This window comes from Crinia signifera, chromosome 6, assembly GCF_055691185.1.
Source record: "Crinia signifera chromosome 6, ASM5569118v1, whole genome shotgun sequence".
Taxonomy (NCBI): Eukaryota; Metazoa; Chordata; class Amphibia; order Anura; family Myobatrachidae; genus Crinia; species Crinia signifera.
Genome location: NC_139222.1, coordinates 119,900,780 through 119,912,219, shown reverse-complemented (window position 1 = coordinate 119,912,219; position 11,440 = coordinate 119,900,780). Strand labels below are relative to the sequence as shown.

At 44.8% G+C, this 11,440-nt stretch overlaps 1 protein-coding gene across 1 annotated transcript in view; it reads left to right on the top strand.

Annotated features, from left to right (window-relative positions):
- The first annotated feature begins 3,825 nt into the window (after positions 1–3,825).
- ASIC2 (acid sensing ion channel subunit 2) overlaps positions 3,826–11,440 on the top strand; it is a 679,528-nt gene continuing 671,913 nt past the window's right edge. Inside the window, exon 1 of the mRNA XM_083146954.1 lies at positions 3,826–5,070. Coding sequence (XP_083003080.1) covers positions 4,507–5,070 — 564 coding nt within the window. The 5' untranslated portion in view covers positions 3,826–4,506. The remainder of the gene's footprint in view (positions 5,071–11,440) is intronic.

Here is an 11,440-nt window from a genome sequence, read left to right as displayed (position 1 = left end):
ACATTGGGAGAAGCAGATGAAGACTCCTGCATGGGCACAACAATAGGGTCTGGAGGCCCAAGGCTGCAAAGACCTGCGTGGCTACAGAACTCAATGACCCCTGCACAGACGCCAGCTGGGGTGCCGGTAACGACGTACCAGCACCCTGGGGTTGCGGTGAAAGCTGTCTCAGCAAAGGGGCTAAAATACCCACCAATTGCTGTATAGCCTATAGTGTCGCCGCAGGTTCCAGTGCTGGAGGGCCAGCAGCCCTGGTGTCCCTGGTGGCACTGGTGTCGAGGGCGCAGCATGGCTAGGCCAAGCAGCAAGAGCGAATAAGGAAAGATTAAAGATTAGGTAAAGTATGAAAATAATATAGAGACAGAAGGCCACAAAGGGGGGGATATATAGGAATCGTTAGATAAAACAGAAGGAACCACATCATCAGATCTCACAGTAAACTTAACACTAGCTACAGTACTTAAAGTGACAGAATCTTCAGAGGCAGCATTTGATAACCAGGCAACTGGGGGTTAACTTTTATCTGGTGAGGAATGTATCATTCTTTGGATGGTCATGATTGATATAGTATGTGAGGGGGGGAGCTACAGGGGTGTAGGTCAGGGAAGTAGTGGTAAAGTTCTGCCTCTTTGCTAGGAAGCTTTTGTGAGGTAAGGTTGTGACATTAGTGTGTCCCACTTTACCATCATTTGCTTATTTGGCTTAGTTGTTTCTCTCTTTACTTACTTTATGCCTCTTTCTTTTTCTTTCCTTGCCTTATTTATTTCTTACAGTATATCCTCTATATTTCTACTTACTTCTCTTTCCTTTATTTTTCTCATTTCTTTCTGTCCTCAATCATGTCTAGGCCCAGGCACTCAGATTTGCGGAGGCCTCCAGTGCTGTATCAGACTTCCTGGAGTCCCACCGTGGTGGTCTTCCCTGCAGCCGCGGAGGCTCGTGTAGGCTGCGGCCGAGGTCATACTCCAGTACATGCTACCACGCGGGTGCCCTCTGGCTCTCTCTCGGGGCTGGCACGTAGTGATCGCCATGCATTGGGGTCTGTGCACAGCCTGCGACAGGCCCTGTTGCACACGCACACCAATCTGCCTCCTTGCATACAGGAGCCAGGGTCACCGCAGCTAGTAGATCCCACCTGCTGGGGTAGTGCACATTAATTACAGAGAGCAGCTGACCTGGGTCTTGGGTATGAGTTAGCCATGTGGAGAGCGGTCACTGGCCCTGTTACTGTGAGGGCGGGGGACTGCATTGTAGCTCACTCCCTGGCTCCCACTTAAAGGGTGATCACAGCGGGTAATGACCTGCGGGCAGCCAAAGGGGGCACAGTTGCAGAAGCTGGGAATGTGAAACTGTTACACAACATATGCAGGCTAGGAGGGGGTGGAGAGCTATAGGGGCTACTAGAGTGGGTGTTGTTTTGGCAGCTTGTGATCCTGCTGCTGCCGGGGAGATGGTAGCAACTAGCTTAAATGCTAGGGGGCAGAGAGCTGTTAGACGGCGCCGACATCTTATTCTTTCTTATGACATCATTGGGGATTTTGACATTCGGGGTGGAAAGTTTTGATAGCGACGTTTCCTCACAGGCACCTAGCCTGCTTGCTGGGCGTCATATTCAAGGGCTTGCACAGTGGTAGTGTCAGCTGTCATTCCCTTTTTTACCCCTGGCCCCGGTAGGCGGGGACAGACTTCTGACACTGCAATAAATGCAAGATGCAATCTCCCATTTGGGTTCAGCCTTCTTGTATGTACAGTAGGGACTGGCAAAGTTGGAAGGCAGCAGCAAGGGCAGGATCCTCTTCCCTGACTCCTGCAGGCAACAGAAGATTGGGATCGGGTTGCAGGCATGATTGTTACAGTGGGAAAGACATAAAAAATGAGGATGGTTCCACTTGGCGGGTTATTCAGACCTGATCCCTGGGCTGCTAATTTGCAGAGCCCTGCAATCAGGTAATAGCTCAGCCAGAGTGAAATACCGCCCTGTGCAAGCCTGTAAATTGCTGTGCTGAGTATGCAAATGGCTTGAGAAAATGACTGCGATTAGCAGCGAATATATATGCAAGACACTCAATATAAAATGATTTTTCCCGTGTGTGCAGCCCAGGACTTATTTGGCAGGTATGATTCAAACAAGCTGATGAGGGCCAAAGCTGACATCAAAGAACGTCCCTTGAAAAGCCTGGACAAGCCTGCGTTTTCCCTGACACTCCCTGAAAACGGACAGTTACCACCCCCCAAACACTGGCTTCATGTCAATCAACTTGCGTATGGTCAGCGATAAAAAAAATAAAACACGTAAAAGGACTTCATTGCAGGATGACCGTCCTCGCACATGCGAACTAAGAGCCATGTGCATGCGTAGTCATTCAATTATCGCCCGGCCTGCAAATTCAGGGCACGGTGGGGAGGTGAGATGTACCGCCCTTTGTAGAATGATCTAATAATTATATATACAATTATATAACAATTTACTGCACTGAGAATTTACCACCCTCTAACACGAATTAGGTCCTTTTTTAATATTAAGGTAAAAAGATGTAACTTCTGACCATACAACAGTGATGGTGTGGGGGTAATTCAGGTGCGCTCAGAGCTGCTATCACTGCTGCTTCCTATGATAGCACTGTACGGTAATGCAGCAGGAGGCGTCTAGTACAAGCAGACTGCTGCAGTAGTGATGCAACCTGCGTCCTAGTACGCAGCATCGCATCAAAGCCCCTACCATCAGACAGCGTGTGGCACACTTGATGCCACCCATTGTAGAGACCAGGAAATCTCTGTCCTACGATGGAGATCCCTCGCCTCGTCCCACTCCCTAAACATCGGTCACAGTCACACACTTCTGTTTTTCCATACGGAGCCCATCTGTGCCCCCACCTCAAACCCTATGCTGCAGGACATGACAACGCAGATCGGTTCCGGCACATGCTCAAAGTATTTAAAATTGGTACTTTGCAACACTGGGTGTGGGTGAATAAACCCCCCCCCCCAGTAAATTTTCCATACATGATGTGCGTGGGAACTAATGAAACATTCCAATTAGAATAATATCAGATCTCTGATGTGTGTTTTATTTATTTCTAATTCCTGCTGCAAGCTAGGATTGTTTGCTACAGGTGTAAGAGTCAAAACTGATGTTCCCATACCTGTATAAAGAAGATTTGTAGCATCCAGCCTTTCATGGGGATTTTCTTTAGAGATAATGGTTCTGTATAAAATGTATTGAATTAAAAAGAGAGAGGCATCTAACATGGTTTTTGCATCCCAGTGAGACTACACTTGTCAATTTGTGCTCGGTCTGGTGTAGCTGCCTCCTCAGACAGCAGGCTGTGTACTTGTCTGCACTGCCTATGTTCCTGCATTCGGAGATACTGTAAAGCTTAATTAATCTCTGGAGTTATTTTCACTTTACCAGCTCTACAACTGTCTGCTGCTGCTGCTGCTGTCTGTCTGTCCCAGATATTGCCATCACTGTGCGACACAGCTGTAGATGAGAGCTGAGTGTGTGTGTGTGTGTGTGTGTGTGAGAGAGATGAGAAAGTATATGTGGTATAGGGTTATCACTAGATCACTTTCTCACACAATAAAATCTGTGTAGCTTCTTCATCTGCTTTCAGATCGATCTACAGCCCTCATCGTTCCTGTCTGAAGATTTACTGTTCCATAAAATATATTTTGACTTTCCCTAGCTGACTGACTCTCCAAAGGAGTTCTCCGATGCAGCGTATTGCTACACTGGAAGCATGTAAAATATCCCCCTGCCTCCACCCATCTCAGTCTTTATATACTGAGGTCTTCCACTGATGTGTTGTGGATATTCAGAAAAAATATATTCACAGAGTGTGATGCTCTTCCTGCTCCCCCCCCCCCCTTATCTACCACATCCCTCATCACCTCTGCTGCTCTCGCACTGAGGACTGAATCTGCCACCGTCTGGGTTTAGAGGCTAGGGGAAGGTGGGTGAATGAGGATCTGAAAGAAAGAGAGGTTATTTCCAGCGTTTGGTCATCAAGGAAAAATCCCCCGGTGAAATCTACAGCAAGGAAGTACAGACACTGGCTGCTGCACCAGTTAACACACACAACTGAACACTGGTTTGAAATCCTTTTATTCATCAGCCTGCTTGGTTTTGTTTAATCACATTTCATCCCTGTCTGCGTGTGAGAATGAGGTGGAGATGGAACAAGAGGGAGAAAGGATGAATTCTGATTCTATTGGCCAGTGTCTGTCTCTCACCCCACCCACAGCAGTTCCACCTCACCTTGGTGTCTCCCCACGCACATCTAACCCTCCTTATCGCAATGAAGAAATCTACAGCCAGAGTTTCTATGGATTTTATATATAAACATTTACCCCCAACAGGCAATCGTTGAGTTAACAGCGTGCTTTAGTGGTTGGCAGGGAGAAAGTACTGTGGATTTGTTTCTTCCACACTGATATTTCATGTAGAGAGGTTTAAAAACAAAATAGAAACTGGAGGTGACAAGGCTGTACCCTCCAACTGGAAAAATGGATCTGAAGGAGAGCCCCAGTGAGGACAGCCTGGGAAGCCTCCACCCCTCCAGCGTACAGATCTTTGCCAACACATCTACCCTCCATGGGATTCGGTATATATTTGTGTATGGCCCACTAACGCTCCGCCGCTTTTTGTGGACACTTGCCTTTCTGTGCTCGTTAGGCCTTCTTCTTATGGAAAGTTCAGAGAGAGTGGCCTTTTATTTATCATACCAACATGTTTCCAAAGTGGACCAAGTGGTAGCAGAGAGTCTCGTCTTTCCTGCGGTTACCATTTGTAATCTCAACTCCTTTCGGTTCAATAAAATCACCACCAATGACTTATACCATGCGGGAGAACTGCTGGAGCTCCTGGATGTGAACGGTCAAATTCTAGAACCTCATCAGGCAGACCCAGAGGTGCTGGCCATTCTTGAAGAAAAGACCAAATTCAAGCAGTTCAAACCGAAGACCTTCTGTATGGGGGAGTTTATGGAGCGAACAGGTCATGACCTGAAAGACATGATGCTTTACTGCAAGTTCAGAGGCCATGAGTGCAATCACAGAGACTTCCGAACAGTGAGTACAGTTTGGCTGGACCTACATGTTTGGTTCCTAAATAAATTTAAAATTGTCTAAATGATGATAGGCCTAAAATATGGAATGGGGACTTGCTCTGGAGCATTGGTATCTAAAAACATTTGCTTAGAAGTTTATGTAAAGTTTTTATTTATTTGTCTTCTATGGTAAAATAAATCCAGTTCGTTGTATTGAGTATTGTTAAGTTTTTTTTATTCAGGTTTGTAAGTTCTTTCTAACACTTTCCGCTGGCTGCCTTTTACACTGTGACCAAGTTCAGTTACAGAGTAGGTCTTTGATATATTAATACCTCTGTGAAAAAGCTCAATTGGCACTTAATAGACTGTACATGGATCTTTGAAAGCCTGAGTGGCACGTGGAGATGAGGCCTGCCAAACTCCTGTCTATCGTAATGCATGGGTTAGAGTTATACACATTCCTGATTGTCTGCAGAGTGACTTATATTTAATAAACACAATTGTTTGGCTTAGGTACAGAGTTTGGGCTTTGGAGCTGGATAGACGACTGAGATTAACAGGTGTAAGGTTTGGAACAAACAATGGAATGTATAATAAATCAGGCACTACAATACCCTTACTCATTTCTATTTTCTTTGCCCATGTTAGTGAAGGGACAATTATTGGATCTCTTAGGGGAGGGGGGAGAGTTCACACAAAACCTCATTGGAGTATTTTGTTATGGTCATTTACTTCCTGTACTTTACACACGGTGGTCCAATCTGTTGTTACCTGCCAAATGTACATTTACACACTGAAGTACTGCATCTATATGTGTGTTATGTTGTGTAATACAGTATGTGAATGTGATATTGTATGCGTGCAGGTATATGCAGCTTCTGACTACAGTTCACATCATGCTCTGCCTTGTTGAGAGTCAAAGATGCATCAACTTGTACAAAGCACAACATGGGTTAATTTTGAATATACCAAGGTTGGCAGCTGATGATAGCAGATACAAAACAATTATTCCATAAAATGTGAATTTCATTTCTTCTATTTGTTATGCACCTGCCTGTTTTCCTTGGTTTAGCAAGCACAATGTACAGGTAGGGAGCAGTGTTTGACAAAATAAATGTATCAAATAAGGGCAATACTGTATACAGTATGAGGATATTGCATTTGCATTATTGGTAAATCAAACGCTGAATGCTGGAACAGATCTGTGTGTTTGGCTACAATATGCAGTGTTGTTTCTTGTACAGTACATCTAGTTAATGAGCAAACAATGCTTCCTGGTTGGTAAGGGAGAAGTGCAGCAATAGCAGCTGGAATGGTGACTGTCCACTAGTAATGTTTATGCTGAAGTATTGGTTACACAAAAATCAGAATATGCTATATATATGCTTATACGTCTTAGCAACAAAACGCTTTTACAAAAGAGAATATTGCATTGCATATACCCTCTTGAAAATGTTACTATGCTTTGCTTTTTCTTTATAGTGTTTTATTCACGTATTTTTAGAATTAAACAGAATTTACAGTATTATTTTGCTGTCCTTGGAAATGACACAATGTTTATGCATGGTAACAATGATTCCTAGGCTATAGAAACACAAGGCTCTAATGAGTTTTTTTTAGCATACACGGAGGTACAGAAGTGTGTTTGGTAAAAGTTGTACAAGGCCAGGGACAAGTAAATCATTGCAAGTCATTTTCAGGTAGACATCTTCACTGACCTGCCTACATACTGTACTGGCATTTGCTGTTGATTTAATATACATTCACAAATGCAATCCAATTGTGGCAAAACAGGAAGTAATTATCCAAAGCATGTGGGAATGCATATGGTAATACTAAGTAACTGCACTGCGTTTACGCTGTGCTCCCCAAGAGATGGATGTAAGAGATGGAATGAAAAGAAAACGCTGCAATACAATATGTGTGATGTGGTCTGCAAAAGTGACTGTCATGTTCACATTTATGCACTAAACTTGCATTAGAAACATCAAAAGTGAAAAAATATGCACACTGATATATTAGTTTATGCTGGGAAAAAAAAGTTTTTTTGGGGGGTGAACACCACTGTTAACACCCCCCCCCCCCAACCAGTCTGTTTCCATAGTGACACCCTACTCACAACTTTGGGCCTAATTCAGGCCCCGACGCCAGTGGCACAATACTGCTGTTCTGTATACTGTGTATGTGCCACACCCATACGGCATACACAACTCCTGTGTCCTGCGGGGCTGCAGATGTCATTCGATTGAAATTCTGAAACCGTTTGGGGATCATGTTGTCATGTTGTTGGGAGTGCCGAGACCAGATTTTCTGGTCAGTCTGCATAACCTCATGGGTTAATCAGCTGGCCTATGGTATTGCAGGTGATCTGATGCTGCCTCCTCAGACACAGCACTGGATCACACATGCTTGCAGGAGGCCTCTACTTATACCAACTGAACCTACTGAATTACCATACTGTATGTTAGCATAGCTGTAGTCACTACTTCTGATGAAACCACCACACTTAACCCACAGTGGAGAAACGTGTTAAGGGGTCTCTGGAAATATCTACGCTCCCTGCCGACAAACATCCTTTTTGGCGTTGAAATAGATCCCGGCTGTTATTCATCATAAAAACACTTTGCGGCTTCAATTTACCATCTGATCCTCCTGGCGAGTCCACTTGTATGGTGGCTTCCTGAAGCGGAGACGGACGGCTCGCTCCCTGCCTGCAAACGTCATCTAGCAGTACAACATCAAGCGGCGATAGCCGCACAGGTGAGCTGGAGCCGTCCAACTTAACCAACCTTGGTTACTCCGGACACTTTCTATAAACAGGGCATCATCCTGTCCCAAAATTATTACTATACAAGTCAATATTAAAGTGGATATATATTTGCCATATTTGCATAAAGGATCGCAAACTGTTTGTGGATACCATTACCAAACCAACTAAACAGTGCCGCAAAATATTGCATTGCTGTTCATTACACACAGCACGGGACTTTGCTTTCCTAAAATTGGAATAATTGAAATATAAATAACATATAATAATAATAATTCTTAATCAAATTCTTAATCATGTTTTTATAACTGTTGTATGTGTTATATATATATAAGAATAAATTGATTAATAGGTACTCTTTACTTAGAAGGGCGCCCATCTCGGCCATCTCGGGCATTGAATGCACTAAAAAATCAGGTGCGATGCGACAGACGAGATGCCCGAGATTTCCCATAGGGAACAATGTTAAATGTCTCAATTGACCCGATTTTCCTGTTCAATGCCTCAATTGACCCAATTTTTCCATAGGAAACAATGTTAAATGGGCCACAGAGGCCAAATAGGCACCCTGAAGTGAATAATGGCCACCCGAATTGTTAACGCCACCCCACTATCAACGTCAACCCGAAGCGTGGCGAGCGCAGCGAGCCCGCGAGGGGCGGCGGTACGCGTCTTACGACCTTTTCATACCCCCACTATCCACGTCGGCGTGGAGTTGAGAATAGAAAGTGTGGCGAGCGCAGCGAGCCACCGAGCCCGAAGCGTGGCGAGCGGACGCGGATACCTTCACAGGTATCCGCGTCCCCTCGCGGGCTTCACAGCTGTCCGCGTACCCTCGCGGGGCTCGCTGCGCTCGCCACGCTTCGGGCTCGGTGGCTCGCTGCGCTCGCCACACTTTCTATTCTCAACTCCACGCCGACTTGGATAGTGGGGGTATGAAAAGGTCGTAGGACGCGTACCGCCGCCCCTCGCGGGCTCGCTGCGCTCGCCACGCATCGGGTTGACGTTGATCGTGGGGTGGCGTTAACAATTCGGGTGGCCATTATACACTTCAGGGTGCCTATTTGGCCTCTGTGGCCCATTTAACATTGTTTCCTATGGAAAAATCGGGTCAATTGAGGCATTGAACAGGAAAATTGGGTCAATTGAGACATTTAACATTGTTCCCTATGGGAAATCTCGGGCATCTCGTCGGTTGATCGCACCCGATTTTTTAGTGCATTCAATGCCCGAGATGCCCGAGATTTTTTACTAACGATGCCCACGATCAAAATCGTGGGCGCCCTTCTAAGTAAAGAGTACCGATTAATATGCTAATAACAAAATAAATTGATTAATTATACTCAGCTGTGTGGCGCTCTATCATAAAAGTAAATTTGTGTATGATTTAATTTCACACATATATGTATCTTTTATATTCTTTGGTATTTCTGGCCGTTTAAGCAAATATCCAATTTGCTACTGGGAGCTCCTTAATATTTGTCTATTACAGTTATCCAGCTATCTATTTTTGATCATTTATGATCAACCAATTAATACCAATTAGAGATTTATAATACTAGATCCCAATAGTGCGCCTGATTTAGTGTTTTCTTTGTATAAACCAGAGGGAGACCTGCGGCGATCCCTCTGTGTCTATTCCAACGGCAGGACGCCATGAGCACAGGAAGCCCAGCAAGTGAGTTAGAGATGGGCAAAACGTATCATTAAGCCGAGCCGGGATCCGCCGGATCTCTCGGCGGAAAGATACGGATCTTTTAGACAAAACGCCGTCTCGCTTTAAAAAAAGGGGGGAAATACATGACCGAGTATAAACACTGATCGATGGCTGCGTGCAGAATCACCATCGATGGCAACCATCGATGGCGTCTGCACCGATGGCCATCCCTGGCAGCAGCAGCTAATCTTTCTATCACTTGTAGTCACAGCACTGTACTCAGTCTACAGAGGTAGTACATCTCAGCTGCCACAGGTGGCAGCACTGAGATCAGGAAAATGCATTGTGAACTGAAACGGATCACCTTTTTTGGGATCGGCGGCTCATTCATTCTTGGATGGGATCTGTTCAAAAGATCCGGTTCGTTCGCGAACGACCCATCTCTAAAGTGAGTGTTTGCGGCTGAGGAGAAGTCACTCCCGACGTTGGCGCTCGTGCCATAGCACTCCTTCTGTAGAAGCGACTCACCCGATTGCAGCACAGCCACATTGTCATCTCTCTCCTTGCGCTCACTCCCGGCAGTGGGGTAATTCCAGCAGCTCCATGCCAGTTGAGTTATTATAAGGCACCTACATCAATTTCATCTGCCCAGCTGTACTGCCCACTAACTTCATCTCAATATGGGCCAGATGTACTAAGCTTCAAAAGAGATAAAATGGAGAGTGATAAACAACCAGCCAATCAGCTCCTGCCTGACATTTTTCAAACACAGTCTGTGACATGGCAAATAGGAGCTGATTGGCTGGCTTTTATCACTCTCCATTTTATCACTTTTGTAGCTTAGTACACCTGGCCCTGTACGAGTACCAAGTCTGTTCTAAGAATATAGTTATTTACATGGACTTAATTCATTAAATTTCATCTATATAAATTCAGTGACTTTCATATGACATCATAATCTAAAATTGGCTCTTTGCTTGATACAGGACGTACCATCTACCAACCAAAGTGGCTAAGAGCACTTTTGGACTAAAGCATAAATGTATCTGTTTAATATATAATATTTATGAACATCAGAGTATGATATCAGCTGTATTATTAAATTGAGCAATAATACCTACTGTATATTGGTTTTATATTTTTATTGATACAGTGTAATTAATTGTTTTGTAATAAAATACCACCGTGTAAACAATTCAGTGCGCTCTCAAAATTATTCTGAATAATTGCCATTTCTTGCGGTTTTATTAAGGGTTTAGCTAATCCTTAGTGGGGGCTGCCATACCTAAATTTCCTTAATTATTTTGTGCCCGATTATCTAGTATAGTATTGTCACAGAACATGATTCATATGCTAATGTCAAACACTACTACAGTAATTGTTTGGCAAGCAGATCATGATATCATTCTCTATAGTGGTCATAGTTTTGTAGCAGACATTGAAGTGGAGTCTCAAGGACTCACAGCTTTGATCATTCATAGTTAGGAGTCACTGACACACCATCTTGCCACTAATAGTGTTGTTACCCTTGTCATAATCCTCCACTAGCTTGTCACTCACTGTAGTCTAGGTGCATTGGAACACAGGGTAAGAGAATGGAGCAGGCAGGTATAGAGTAATGCAGCCAGGGGAGCCGAGAGAGGGGGAGAGCGGGTACTAGTTACCTGGGCCCAGGCTTGCTGAAGGGGCCCCGCAGGGGCCCTGGTCTGACCCCTCCCTTCCCCCTCCATCCCTCCCGGGTAGCAACAGTAGCACACACTTCTACAGCATGTGCTGTGCTGACAGCAGGCTCAGCATGAGCATCTCACTGACAGCGTGAGAGGTCATGCTGAGCCTGCTGTCAGCACAGCACATGCTGTAGGTGTGTGCTGCTTCTGAGATTACAGTTTTTAGAGTTTTCTTTCACCCTATTCTAAACATTTCGGGGGCATGGCCTAAGTGTGGGAGGTTCCCACAACACACACACTT